This window comes from Microcebus murinus, chromosome 16 (assembly GCF_040939455.1).
Source record: "Microcebus murinus isolate Inina chromosome 16, M.murinus_Inina_mat1.0, whole genome shotgun sequence".
Lineage (NCBI taxonomy): Eukaryota > Metazoa > Chordata > Mammalia > Primates > Cheirogaleidae > Microcebus > Microcebus murinus.
Genome location: NC_134119.1, coordinates 72,232,138 through 72,246,676, shown reverse-complemented (window position 1 = coordinate 72,246,676; position 14,539 = coordinate 72,232,138). Strand labels below are relative to the sequence as shown.

The following is a 14,539-nucleotide window of genomic DNA, read 5'->3' as shown; positions in this document are numbered from 1 at the left end:
AGTGAACTAGGCTGATGCCACAGTACTTTAGCCTGTGTGACAGGGTGATACTCTTGTCTCGAAACAAAACAAAACAAAACAAAACAAACTAACAAAACCAACCCTGAAAACAACAACAAAAAACAAACCAAGCCTGACCTTTGGTGTGAGGGGGTGGTGCAGGGGGCAGAGTCCTGGGCACAAGAGCAGCCACTGTTGACAGTGCCTAGGCCACCACCTGGGGCCAGGAACAGTGATGTGGGGCAGAGCAGAGAGATTCCCAGAAGTCAACATCTGGGAACCTGGGGACAAAGGTGAGCCTGGGCTTTCCACAGCCACTTCTCAAGAGACAGCTGATATGATGGGTGTCCTACAGCGGCTGGCCTTTCTGCTACTGCTGCTGCTACTGCTTTGGGGACTGGGGCAGCCAGCGTGGCCAGCTGTTCTGGCCCTGGCCCTACGCTGGCTCCTAGGGGACCGTGTATGCTGTGTGCTGCTCAGCCTGGCTGTGCTGGTGCAGCCCTGGCTCAGCCCATGGATGCCTCACTGGCAGAATTTGGTGGTTGCATCCCTCGCACTGACCTTGCTTCCTGCACGGCCGCCCCCAGGACTACGTTGGCTGTTTGCTGATGTGGCCTTCTTGGCCAAGATCCTTCACCTGGGCCTGGACATCAGGATGCGCTTGAGCCGACAGCCGGCCGACACCTTTGTGGACTCAATCGAGCGGCAGGCAAGAGCTCAGCCTGGCCAGGTGTCCTTGGTGTGGACGGGGCCTGGGGCACACTCCATCAGTTTTGGCGAGCTAGATGCCCAGGCCGGCCGGGCGGCATGGGCCCTGAAGGCAGAGCTGGGTGGCCCCATGGGCCTGGGTGCCGGGGAGCCCGCTGCCCTTCTGGTGCTGGCCTCCCAGGGCATTCCTGCTCTGGGTTTGTGTCTGGGGCTGGCCAAGCTGGGCTGCCCAGCAGCCTGGATTAACCCGCATGCCCGAGGGGCACCCTTGGTACACTCAGTGCTGAGCTCTGGGGCCCGAGTGCTGGTGGTAGACCCAGGTGAGGCCCTTGGAGCCACTGGAGAGTGAATGGAAGGGGGCAAGGGACCACCTGGAGGATGGGGTCCTGGGAGGGGCTGGGCAAAAAGGCCCTTGCTCTCCCCCCACCCACCTTTTCAGGCAGGTAGAGTCAAAACTTACCATAACTGGAAAGTAATTCTGAGGTCACCAGAGTTTAAATTTTTTTCACACTGGCTATTTCAATTCTCTTCACTAAAAAATACTAACAATGGGTTCCTTTGGGATTCTTTGTTGAAAGCAGAAGCTTTTCTCTGTTAGCTACTCCTCTTTCCCCCCACCCCCCATCTGCAGGTCTCAGGTTCCCCCTCGAGACCTTGAAGGTGAGCCTTGCCTCAGTTTCTCCTCTGACCCATCCCTGCAGACCTCCGGGAGAGCCTGGAGGAGATTCTTTCAAAGCTGCAGGCTGAGAACATCCGCTGCTTCTACTTCAGCCATACTTCCCCTACACCCGGTGTGGGGGCTCTGGGGGCAGCACTGGAAGCTGCACCCCCTGATCCAGTGCCTGCTGACCTTCGTGCTGGGATCACACGGCGAAGCCCTGCCCTGTTCATCTACACCTCCGGGACTACTGGTGAGGGTGCCCAGCAGTCCTAGCCCCAGACTCTGAACTCTCACTCTGACCTGACCCCAAGCTTGACCTGTGTCCCAATGCTGAACACTGAAACCGTGCTGCTCTCTGATCTTGACATTGGCCAGAACTCTGACCCCAATGTGATTTGAGTGGTCAGTGCCAGAATCCTGCCTCTGTCTTTTTTTTTTTTTTTTTTTTTTTTTTGAGACAGAGTCTCACTTTGTTGCCCAGGCTAGAGTGAGTGCCATGGCATCAGCCTAGCTCACAGCAACCTCCAACTCCTGACCTCGAGCAATCTGTCCGCCTCGGCCTCCCAGAGCGCTAAGATTACAGCCTGCCTCTGTTTATTAAACAGCGAATGAAACCTTTACTGACCTTTGGTCTTGACCGTTACTCCAAGTCCAAATTCAGCCTCTGAACCCAAACACAAATGCCCACACTTGAGCACCCTCTGAGAGCCTCAACCCTCCCCTCCCCCTGTATAGCCCTGACTGCTGGAGACGCCCTCTCTTCCATGCTGTCCTTTCCCTATCCCACCATTCCCATTCCTTCATTCCCCAGGCCTCCCAAAGCCAGTCATCCTCACGCATGAACGGGTACTGCAGATGAGCAGGATGCTGTCCTTCTGTGGGGTCACAGCTGATGATGTGGTCTACACAGTTCTGCCTCTGTACCACGCGATGGGGCTTGTCCTTGGGGTCCTTGGCTGCTTAGAGCTCGGTAAGCCCTTCTCTGAGAATCCTTCCAGTCTATGGGACTATTAGAGTTGAGTGTCAGGGTGGGGCTGTCAGGTGAAACATCTAGCATCCTGGGGTCTCACTTTTTTTTTTTTTTAGTATAAGTAGAGTTTATTTGGGCTAAGTTTGAGGACTGCAGTCCTGGAGCATAGACTCAAGTTGCCTTGAATATATGCTTCTAGTCTCATTTTGAGTGGGGACACATGGACAGAGGCTTGGAGACCCAGATGGTCCCTAATGGCTGTGCTTTGGTCAGGAGGTAACAAGAGCTAATATGAGTAATGGCTACCAGCCTTCAGGGTAGCTGGGGTGCTCAGGAAGTGATGGAGATGCTGATTTGTGACACCGCCCAAGGAGAAGCTGGTGAGGGAATGCCCCACAAGCACTCCATGGGGCTGTCTCTCTGGATACCTGCCTCAGAATTTAGACTGGAACCTCTGCACAGCCTGTTCCTTATTTTATTTTATTTTATTTTATTTTATTTTATTTATTTTATTTTATTTTTGAGACAGAGGCTCACTTTGTTGCCCAGGCTAGAGTGAGTGCCGTGGCGTCAGCCTAGCTCACAGCACCTCAAACTCCTGGGCTCCAGTGATCCTCCTGCCTCAGCCTCCCGAGTAGTTGGGACTACAGGCATGCGCTACGATGCCTGGCTAATTTTTTCTATATATATCAGTTGGCCAATTAATTTCTTTCTATTTATGGTAGAGGCAAGGTCTCGCTCTTGCTCAGGCTGGTTTTGAACTCCTGAACTCCAGCAATCCACTTGCCTCGGCCTCCCAGAGTGCTAGGATTACAGGTGCGAGCCACCTCACCCGGCCTGTACTTTCTGTTTTCAAATTTTTATCATGAAACGTTTGAAACAGGCCAGGGTGGTGGTTCACACTTATAATCCTAGCACTCTGGGAGGCCGAGGTGGGAAGACTGCTGGAGCTCAGGAGTTCAAGACCAGCCTGAATAAGAGTGAGACCCTATCTCTGCTAAAAATAGTAAAAATTAGCTGGTCATGGTAGAGCATGCCTGTAGTCCCAGGTACTGAGCCAGGAGGATCACTTGAGCCCAGGAGTTTGAGGTTGCCTTGAGCTAGGCTGACACGCCAAGACTCTAGCCTGGGTGACAGAGCAAGACTTGTCTCAAAAAAAAAAAAAAGTTTGAAACATACAAACATTTCTAAATTTTTCTACATGAATCTTCATGTGCCCATCCAGCTTAAGCTATTAGCATTTTGCAGTACTTGTTTCATTTATTACCCTCCCCCCATTCCTGGATGTCTTTTACTCTCATATTTAAAAACAATTTTTGGGCCGGGCGCAGTGGCTTATCCTAGCACTCTGGGAGGCCGAGGCGGACAGATTGCTCGAGGTCAGGAGTTTGAAACCAGCCTGAGCAAGAGCGAGACCCCGTCTCTACTATAAATAGAAAGAAATTAATTGGCCAACTAATATATAGAGAAAAAAAAATTAGCCAGGCATGGTGGCACATGCCTGTAGTCCCAGCTACTCGGGAGGCTGAGGCAAGAGGATTGCTTGAGTCCAGAAGATTGAGGTTGCTGTGAGCTAGGCTGATGCCACGACACTCAATCTAGCCTGGGCAACAAAGTGAGACTCTGTCTCAAAAAAATAAAAATAAAAAAAATTAATAAATAAAAACAATTTTTGCAGGCTGGGTGCCATGGCTCACACCTGTAATCCTAGCTCAAGGTCAGGAGTCCAAACCAGCCTGAGCAAGAGTGAGGCCCCATCTCTACTAAAAAGAGGAAGAAATTAATTGGCCAACTAAAAACATATAGAAAAAATTAGCCGGGCATGGTGGCGAATGCCTGTAGTCCCAGCTACTTGGGAGGCTGAGGCAGGAGGACTGCTTGACCCAGGAGTTTGAAGTTGCTGTGAGCTAGGCTGATGCCACAGCACTCCAGCCGGGCAACAAAGTGAGACTCTGTCTCAAAATAAATAAATAAAAACAGGCCGGGCATGGTGGCTCACGCCTGTAATCCTAGCACTCTTGGGAGGATGAGGCGGGCAGATCTTTTGAGCTGAGGAGTTCAAGACCAGCCTGAGCAAGAGCGAGACCCTGTCTCTACTAAAAATAGAAACAAATTAGCTGGACAACTACAAATATATAGAAAAAATTAGCCTGGCATGGTGGCACATATCTGTAGTCCCAGCTACTCGGGAGGCTGAGGTAGAAGGATTGCTTGAGCCCAGGAGTTTGAGGTTGCTGTGGGCTAGGCTGACACCACGACACTCACTCTAGCCTGGGCAACAAAGTGAGACTCTGTCTCAAAAAAATAAATAAAAAATAAAAAAATAAAAATAAATAAAAACAATTTTCGGCCAGGTGAGGTAGCTCACACCTGTAATCCTAGCATGCTAGGAGGCTGAGGCGGGAGGATAGCTTGAGCTCAAGAGTTCAAGACCCGCCCGAGCAAGAGCGAGACCTCTTCTCTACTATAAAAATAGAAAGAGGCTGGGCCGGTGGCTCACACCTGTAATCCTAGCACTCTGGGAGGCCGAGGCAGGCGGATTGCTTGAGGTCAGGAGTTCGAAACCAGCCTGAGCAAGAGCGAGACCCGATCTCTACTATACATAGAAAGAAATTAATTGGCCAACTAATACATATAGAAAAAATTAGCCGGGCATGGTGGCACATGCCTGTAGTCCCAGCTACTCGGGAGGCTGAGGCAGCAGGATTGCTTGAGCCCAGGAGTTTGAGGTTGCTGTGAGCTAGGCTGATGCCACAGCACTCTAGCCCAGGCAAAAGAGTGAGACTCTGTCTCAAAATAAAATAAAATAAAATACTAAAAATATAAAAACAATTTTCTTCATGGAAAATTTCAAACATATATAAAAGTGCACATAGTTTTATGATGTCTCATGTGTCCTCATCTAGCTTCAACAATTGTTAACATGTTGCCAGTTTTATTTCACATGTACTCTCCTCTTTCTGGATTATTTCAGAGAAAATCCAAGATGGTGTATCTTTTTTTTTTTTTTTTTTTGAGACAGAGTCTCACTTTGTTGCCCAGGCTAGAGTGAGTGCCGTGGCATCAGCCTAGCTCACAGCAACCTCAAACTCCTGGGCTCAAGCAATCCTGCTGCCTCAGCCTCCCGAGTAGCTGGGACTACAGGCATGCACCACCATGCCTGGCTAATTTTTTTTTCTATATATATTAGTTGGCCAATTAATTTCTTTTTATTTATAGTAGAGATGGGGTCTCACTCTTGCTCAGGCTGGTTTTGAACTCCTGGCCTCAAGCAATGCGCCCACCTCGGCCTCCCAGAATGCTAGGATTACAGGAGTGAGCCACTGTGCCTGGCCTAGATGCTGTATCTTTTTGCTTGTAAATACTGCAGTATGAATCTCTAACATATAAGGATTTAAAAACTATGACTACAGTGATTATCACATCTAAGAAAATTAACAGTAAACTTGTAATATCATTTAATGTCCAGTGCATGTTCTAATTTCTCCAACAGGTAGGTTTTTTTTTTTTTTTTATTTCGGCATATTATGGGAGTACAGATTTTAAGGTTTCAATTAATGCCCTTTCCTCCCCTCCCCCCACAAGTCTGAGTTTCCAGCATGACCATCCCCCAGATGGTATGCATCTCACTCATTATGTATGTATATACCCGCCCCCCTCCCCCCTGCCCTATACCCTATTACTGTAGTACCTGTGTGTCCACTTAGGTGCTACTCAGTTAATACCAGTTTGCTGGTGAGTATATCTGGTGCTTGTTTTTCCATTCTTGGGATACTTCACTTAGTAGTATGGGTTCCAGCTCTAATAGGTAGGTTTTTTAAATTTGATTTTATAACAGTTAAATTGTTTCCTTGTCATATTTACTTGTTAGGTCTCTGTTTCTCTTTCCCCAAATTGCTTGTTAGATTGGAAACTTTCTCAAGAGGTATTGTTAGATTCAATAATTCTTTATTCTTTTTATTCTAATTAGTTTAGAATTCTTTATTCTTTTTATTCTAATTAGTTTCAATAATTCTTTTTCTTTTTTGAGACAGAGTCTCACTGTGTTGCTCTGGCTAGAGTGCCATGGCATCAGCCTAGCTCACAGCAACCTCAAACTCCTGGGCTCAAGCAATCCTTCTGCCTCAGCCTCCCAAGTAGCTGGGACTACAGGCAGGAGCCACCATGCCCGGCTAATTTTTTATATATATTTTTAGTTGGCCAATTAATTTCTTTCTAGTTTTAGTAGAGACGGGGTCTCTATCTTGCTCAGGCTGGTTTGGAACTCCTGACCTTGAGCGATCTGCCCATGTCAGCCTCCCAGAGTGCTAGGATTATAGGTGTGAGCCATTGCCCTGGCTAGTTTCAATAATTCTTGGAAAGAACCTTGGTAGGAGTGCTTTGTGCTTCCTAACTCATTATATTGGAGATGGCTCATGCCTGTTGTCCTGCCTTAGAGAGGCTAAGATGGATGGAGAATGCTCCCCTGTTGGCTTTACCAGCTCTTGAAGACCTTTCCTGAATTAAATGTTTCATTAGGGTTTGCAAACAAAACTGTTTCTTTCTTTTTTTTTTTTTTTTTTTGAGACAGAGTGTCGCTTTGTTGCCCAGGCTAGAGTGAGTACCATGGCATCAGCCTAGCTCACAGCAACCTCAAACTCCTGGGTTCGAGCAATCCTACTGCCTCAGCTGGGACTATAGGCATGCGCCACCATGCCTGGCTAATTTTTTCTATATATATTAGTTGGCCAATTAATTTCTTTCTATTTATAGTAGAGACAGGGTCTTGCTCTTGCTCAGGCTGGTTTCAAACTCCTGACCTCGAGCAATCTGCCCGCCTTGTCCTCCCAGAATGCTAGGATTACAGGGATGAGCCACTGCGCTCAGCCAAAGCTGTTTCCTTAAAGGACTCATCATTCATTTTCTTTCTTTCTTTCTTTCTTTTTTGAGACAGAGTCTCACTTTGTTGCCCAGGCTAAAGTGAGTGCCATGGCATCAGCCTAGTTCACAGCAACCTCAAACTCCTGGGCTCAAGCGATCCTCCTGCCTCACCCTCCCGAGTAGCTGGGACTACAGGCATGCGCCACCATGCCTGGCTAATTTTTTCTATATATATTAGTTGGCCAATTAATTTCTTTCTATTTATAGTAGAGACAGGGTCTCACGCTTGCTCAGGCTGGTTTCGAACTACTGACCTTGAGCAATCCGCCTGCCTTGGCCTCCCAGTGTGCTAGGATTACAGTTGTGAGCCACCACACCCGGCCTCATCATTCATTTTCACACAGAGGGCATTATATGTTACCTCCCCACCAAAAATACAGCATCAAAGAAGACACACACTTGTTACCTCACTGATCACATCACATGAGCAGTTGTCCCTTGGGGTGTAGGGATGATGATATTTAGCTTGCAGGGTTTCATTGAAGATTAGGGTTGGGGTAGGGAGAATGTCTTCCACAGAGCCAGATGCAGCAGAGATCAAGAGGGAGGGATCACTTTTCTGGAGTGAATATAGTGGCCCCTAAGTCTTACTAATTCAAGTGTCCATCCAAATCAATACATTCATCCACCAACCTACCCATCCATCCACTCACTTACCTCTTCACCCTGCCATCCATCCACCCATCTATTTATCCTCACATCTATCCATTCATCTTTCCATCCATGTATTTACTCATTCACCCACCTAATCTATTCATTCACCTACTCATCTTTCTATCCATCCACCATATCCATCCACCCATCTGCCTAGCTGGGCATTCATTTATCATAATCAAGAAGATTAATAGCCACAGCCCATATTTAGCAGTGTACATTTTGTACTGGCCACTCAGCTTTCCACACATCCTGGAGACAGGATTTGAACCCAGGGCTGTGTTCTTATGGGAGCAGCCCTGAATGGGCTGAAGACACAGCGATGAACTTGACATTGTCTTGTGTTTCAGGGGACCACACTCAGGTTAATCAAAGCAACTTCTTACAGCAACTTGGAAGCATGACCTGAAACCCCCTCCTCTCCTCCCTTCCAGGTGCCACCTGTGTCCTGGCCCCCAAGTTCTCTGCCTCCAGCTTCTGGGATGATTGCAGGCAGCATGGTGTGACAGTGATCCTATATGTGGGCGAGGTCCTACGGTACTTGTGTAACACTCCCCAGGTGAGGCCCTAGGATTAGAGCTCCATGGTGAACATCCCAAGTATGAAAACCTAGGAAAAAGTCTCAGGTAAAGATTCAGGTACTGGACTCAAGCAAGGTCCCTCAGGTAACATCCCAAGCAAGAGCCCCAGATAATGAGTTCTACACAAATTTTCTGATAGTGGCTCCTTTGATGATCAGCTGTGCTAACTTGAGCAGGTGACTTTAACTCTCTCAGCCTCAGTGTCCTCATTTGGAAAAAAGGGATAATAATAGCCCCTACCTCAAGGCAGTATTATGAGAATTGAATGAATTAAGTGTATACAAAGTGCCTAGAGCAGGGTAAACTCACTAGGTGTGAGCTGGCCTCACCCTTAGAGAGCAAGGACTTATGGTCCCCAGGTAACTGTATCCAAGCAAAGTCACCGGCTATTCCTCCAGATATCCCTCAGGGAAATGCTTCAAGTAACTACCCTCAGGTGACTCCTCAAGATGAGGCTTTCAGTCACTCCCCAGGTTGCCTTCAGGTAAAAGCCCCCCCTAGGGAACTTCCCCCTGGCAAGATTTTCAGGTAATCCTCCAGGTAAAAACTCTGATAACTATTCTCAAGTAAGAACTCCAGGTAGATCCCCTAGGTATATGTGCCCAAGGAAATGCCCTAAGATAGCCCCCCTCCAGGTAAAGGTTCCAGGGCATACCCTTGAGGGTACCTCCTCCTCACCCTCTGGGGCCATCCCTATAGCAACCAGAGGACCAGAAACATACAGTCCGCCTGGCGATGGGCAATGGACTCCGGGCTGACGTTTGGGAGACCTTCCAGCAGCGCTTTGGTCCCATTCGGATCTGGGAAATCTACGGCTCCACAGAGGGCAACATCGGCTTTGTTAACTATCCGGGGCGCTGTGGAGCTGTGGGCAAGACGAGCTGCTTCCTTCGAGTGAGTGGGTCCGGTGCCTGGTGTGACAGTGGCTCTGACTGAGACAGAGCCCAAAGAACTATGCCAACGCTCCCCACCCTTCATCCCAGATGCTGTCCCCTTTTGAGCTGGTAAAGTTCGACACAGAGACAGAGGAGCCTGTGAGGGACAATCAGGGCTTCTGCATCCCTGTGGGGCCAGGTATGAGGGCCGGAGAGCCTTTCCTGGGTGTGGAAGGGGTGGAGACCCTCTCTCCTCCTTGGCTGGAACAAGCTGCCCAAAACCTTGGGACTGGTGCTGTAGTAGAGGTATCTGCAGCCCTCATCTGGACCCTGAGTCCCCAGCCTGTCAGACCACCATCTGGGACCCTTACTTCAATCTCTCACTCTGGTCTGTTGAGTCTCTTGGTGTCCATATGAACTGTTTTCTCGAATTTTCTGTGAAGGTCGCATCTTCCTAGGCATAGGTCCTTTGTCCTGGACCTTCTCTTAGTGTCTTCTCTTCTGGGCCCTTGCAGGGTCCTGTTCATATCTTTCTTCCCGCCGCCATTTATCTCTATCTCTCTTCCATCCCTTGTTATATTTTCCTGTTTCTCATGGGCTCCTGATGCCACCTTCTCTCTGCTTCTCTTATTTTTGGTGTCCCCCTGCCCCAGTCTCTCAAGGTCTCTCTGTGTCTCCGCCCCTATGTCTCTGGAACTCTGTGTCTGTCTCTGGCATAGTCCTGAGTGATGAAGAGTTACCATCGTGGAAACCTCCAGCAGGAGGCCGGTGGGCTCCAGAGCTGCTGCTGCTTGTTTAATACTCCTACTCCTACCCCAGGGGAGGCGGGGATCCTGTTGGCCCAGGTGTTAGGCCGCCAACCCTTCACGGGCTATCGCGGCCCCCGAGAGCTGTCGGAACGGAAGTTGGTGCGGGACGTGCGGCGCACGGGTGACGTTTACTACAACTCCGGGGACGTACTGGCCATGGATCGCGAAGGATTCCTCTATTTCCGCGACCGCCTTGGGGACACCTTCCGGTTTGGGACGGGGCTTATCTGGGCGGCACTAGGAGAGCGGGCCGCTGGGGCTGGGGCGGGGCCGCAGGGGCTTTCTGATCGCAGAAGGAGACAGACTGGAGGCGGGACTTCCGGATCCCGGAGGGGGCGGGGCTTGGAGGGCAAGAGGCAGGGCCTCCCCTTTGCCAGGGGCGTGGCGTGGTCGTAAGCTCGGGTCCAACCCCGCAGGTGGAAGGGTGAGAACGTGTCCACGCGGGAGGTGGAGGGCGTGTTGTCGCAGGTGGACTTCTTGCAGGAGGTTAACGTCTATGGCGTGTCTGTGCCAGGTGCGGAGGGTTCGCCTCAGTTTAAAACTACAACAGCTTTGTGGGTGGAGGGTTGTTACTCCAATTTTATAGGTGGAGAACTGCTAGGGCACAGAGCGGTTTAGAGACTTGCCTGGTCGCACAGCCAGTGAGCAGAGCTGAGCGAGGCAGGAGGGTCAGTTGTGGGCCCCTCGAGATGGTTCAGCTGAGAGTGACCAGTGTGCTTCCTAGGGTGTGAGGGTAAGGTGGGCATGGCTGCTGTGCAGCTGGTCCCCGGCCAGACTTTCGATGGGCAGAAGCTATTCCGGTACGTCCGTGCTTGGCTCCCTGCCTACGCTGCCCCTCACTTCATCCGTATCCAGGTGAGTCCAGGGTGGCAGGAGTAGGTGGGTGGGGGATAACGGCCAGGGGTGGCTGTCACAGTCTGGGGGTTATGATCACCACTCTGCAGGACACCCTGGAGATCACAAGCACGTTCAAACTAGTGAAGGCCCAGTTGGTGCGTGAGGGCTTCAATGTGGGTGTCATCGCTGACCCACTGTTTGTACTGGATAACCAGGCCCAGACCTTCCTGCCTCTGACAGCAGACATATACCAGGCTGTGTGTGAGGGAACCTGGAGGCTCTGACCCTCTGACTGCCACCCTACTCAGTGTCACCTTCACCCTGGGCCTGCATGAGGTTGTCATGAACCCAGACTGACCATATCCCTAACCTCACCACACTGGAAATGACAGTAGGCCCTGTAGCAGTGAGAGAATAAACTCGAATGTATACACTTAAGTCTGTGTCTGTGTGGATGAAGGAACAGTGGCAGTGCAGCACCTAGTGCCCCCAGAGACCTTATTTTACAGTCCTCTTTTTTTTTATTTTCTTTTTTTTGAGACAGAGTCTCACTCTGTTGCCCAGGCTGGAGTGCTGTGGCATCAGCCTAGCTCACAGCAACCTCAAACTCCTGGGCTCAAGCAATCCTCCTGCCTCAGCCTACTGAATAGGTGGGATTATAGGCATGCACCACCATGCCCAGCTAATTTTTTTTATATATATTTTAGTTGGCCAATTAATTTCTTTCTATTTTTAGTAGAGACAGGGTCTCACTCTTGCTCAGGCTGGCTTTGAACTCCTGATCTTTTTATTTTTTTGGGACAGAGTCTCACTTTGTTGCCCAGGCTGGAGTGCTGTGGCATCAGCCTAGCTCACAGCAACCTCAAACTCTTGAGCTCAAGCAATCCTCCTGCCTCAGCCTCCCAAGTAGCTGGGACTACAGGCATGCACCACCATGCCCAGCTAATTTTTTCTCTATATATTAGTTGGCCAATTAATTTATTTCTATTTATAGTAGAGACAGGGTCTCACGCTTGCTCAGGCTGGTTTGGAACTCCTGACCTCGAGCAATCTGCCCACCTCGGCCTCCCAGAGTGCTAGGATTACAGGAGTGAGCCACCACGCCTGGCCATTTTAGGGTCCTCTTGACTCCCCACCAGGGACCTCAACTATGCCTGTGGGATGACTCTGTCTGGGTAAGGCCAAGGGTGTAGGAGCAGCTGGCCAGCACGGTATTGTCACAGGAGTGGACTAGATCAATCCAGGAACAGACCTTTTGGAACCTGATATATGTGAAAGTAGTGAAGACAAGGTGGACATCCACTAAATGTTGGGGAACAATTGACTATTTATTACTTATTTTTTTTCTTTTTGAGACAGGGTCTCACTTTGTTGCCCAGGCTAGAGTGAGTGCCGTGGTGTCAGCCTAGCTCACAGCAACCTCAAACTCCTGGGCTCAAGCAATCCTCCTGCCTCAGCCTCCCAAGTAGCTGGGACTACAGGCATGCGCCACCATGCCCGGCTAATTTTTTCTATATATATTAGTTGGCCAATTAATTTCTTTTTATTTATAGTAGAGAAAGGGTCTCACTCTTGCTCAGGCTGGTTTCGAACTCCTGACCTTGAGCAATCCGCCTGCCTCGGCCTCCCAGAGTGCTAGGATTACAGGCGTGAGCCACGGCGCCTGGCCAATTATTATTTTTTTGAGACAGAGTCTCACTCTGTTGCCCAGGCTAGAGTGCCGTGGCGTTAGCCTAGCTCACAAGCAACCTCAAACTCCTGGGTTCAAGCGATCCTCCTGCCACAGCCTCCTGGGTAGCTGGGACTACAGGCATACACCACCATGCCTGGCTAATTATATATATTTTTTTAGATGTCCAGCTAATTTCTATTTTTTTAGTAGAGACGGGGTCTCACTCTTGCTTAGGCTGGTTTCGAACTCTTGAGCTCAAACGATCCACCTGCCTTGGCCTCCCTGAGTGCTAGCATTATAGGCGTGAACCACCACACGTGGCCAACTGGATTTTTATATAGAAGAAAAGAGATTTCTAATACATACACAGTCAAAAATAAACTCCAGATTTATTAAAAAACCAGGATATTTTCAATGATTTTTTTTTTTTTTTTTTTTTTGAGACAGAGTGTCGCTTGGCATCAGCCTAGCTCACGGCAACTTCAAACTCCTGGGCTCAAGCAATCCTCCTGCCTCAGCCTCCCAAGCAGCTGGGACTACAGGCATGTGCCACCATGCCCGGCCAATTTTTTCTCTATATATTAGTTGGCCAATTAATTTTTCTATTTATAGTAGAGACGGGGTCTTGCTCTTGCTTAGGCTTGTTTTGAACTCCTGACCTACAGCGATCCGCCTGCCTCAGCCTCCCAGAGTGCTAGAATTACAGGCGTGAGCCACCGTGCCCAGCCTGATTTTTTTTTTTTTTAAGACAGAGTCTTGCTGTCACCAGTGCTAGAGTGCTGTGGTGTCAGCATTGCTCACAGCAACCTCAAACTCCTGGGCTCAAGCGAGCCTCCTGCCGCAGCCTCCCGAGTAGCTCAGACTACAGGCAAGCACCACCACACACACCCATGCCTGGCTTTTTCTATTTTTAGTAGAGACAGGGTCTTGCTCTTGCTCAGGCTGGTCTTGAACTGACCTCCTCCCACCTTGGCCTCCCAGAGTATTAAGATTACACCATGAGCCTCAGAGCCCAGCTAATGATATTTTTAAATATTAGGAAAAAGTGAAAATTTTATGACCTCTGGAGTTGAAAAGGACTCCCCATCCCAATACCCAGAATCGATGAACATTTTATCTCCCATGGCAAAAGGGATGCTGCAGGTGTGATTAAGAGTGCAGGTGGGGCCGGGCGCTGTGGTTCACGCCTGTAATCCTAGCTCTTGGGAGGCCGAGGCGGGCGGCTTGCTCAAGGTCAGGAGTTCAAAACCAGCCTGAGCAAGAGCGAGACCCCGTCTCTACTATAAATAGAAAGAAATTAATTGGCCAATTGATATATATATAAAAAATTAGCCAGGCATGGTGGCGCATGCCTGTAGTCCCAGCTACTCGGGAGGCTGAGGCAGAAGGATCGCTCGAGCCCAGGAGTTTGAGGTTGCTGTGAGCTAGGCTGACGCCATGGCACTCACTCTAGCCTGGACAACAAAGGGAGACTCTGTCTCAAAAAAAAAAAAAAAAAAAAAGAGTGCAGGTGGGTGGTGCTAACTGTTCAGCACTAATGTGCACTTATAGCAAGTAACATTCACAGGGTGTTAGGCAGGTGGGAGGCAGTAGGAAGGGATGGGTAAATTCACACTTAAGGGATAAATTTTTTTTTTTTTTGAGACAGTCTCAATTCGTTGCCCAGGCTAGAGTGAGTGCCGTGGCATCAGCCTAGCTCACAGCAACCTCAAACTCCTGGGCTGAAGCGATCCTTCTGCCTCAGTCTCCCGAGTAGCTGGGACTACAGGCACGCGCCACCATGCCCGGCTAATTTTTTCTATATATATTAGTTGGCCAATTAATTTCTATTTCTAATAGAGACAGGGTCTCG

At 49.4% G+C, this 14,539-nt stretch overlaps 1 protein-coding gene across 1 annotated transcript; it reads left to right on the top strand.

The window, feature by feature from the left end:
* The first annotated feature begins 302 nt into the window (after window positions 1-302).
* Window positions 303-11,453, top strand: SLC27A5 (solute carrier family 27 member 5). Its single transcript, XM_012752421.2, has 10 exons — window positions 303-1,028; window positions 1,410-1,619; window positions 2,181-2,339; window positions 8,348-8,472; window positions 9,194-9,388; window positions 9,478-9,568; window positions 10,189-10,387; window positions 10,595-10,692; window positions 10,903-11,033; window positions 11,123-11,453. The coding sequence occupies exons 1-10, from the start codon at window positions 338-340 to the stop codon at window positions 11,297-11,299; spliced, it is 2,076 nt and encodes a 691-aa protein (XP_012607875.1). The 5' UTR covers window positions 303-337; the 3' UTR covers window positions 11,300-11,453.
* Window positions 11,454-14,539: the final 3,086 nt, after the last annotated feature.

What these genes read in the sequence shown, in the direction of transcription:
- SLC27A5 (XM_012752421.2), top strand. Translation starts at nt 338, where the DNA reads ATGATGGGTGTCCTACAGCGGCTGGCCTTTCTGCTACTGCTGCTGCTA. An exon ending in AGTGCTGGTGGTAGACCCAG is followed by an intron (nt 1,029 to 1,409) that starts GTGAGGCCCTTG and finishes CCATCCCTGCAG; the next exon opens with ACCTCCGGGAGAGCCTGGAG. An exon ending in CCTTGGCTGCTTAGAGCTCG is followed by an intron (nt 2,340 to 8,347) that starts GTAAGCCCTTCT and finishes CCTCCCTTCCAG; the next exon opens with GTGCCACCTGTGTCCTGGCC.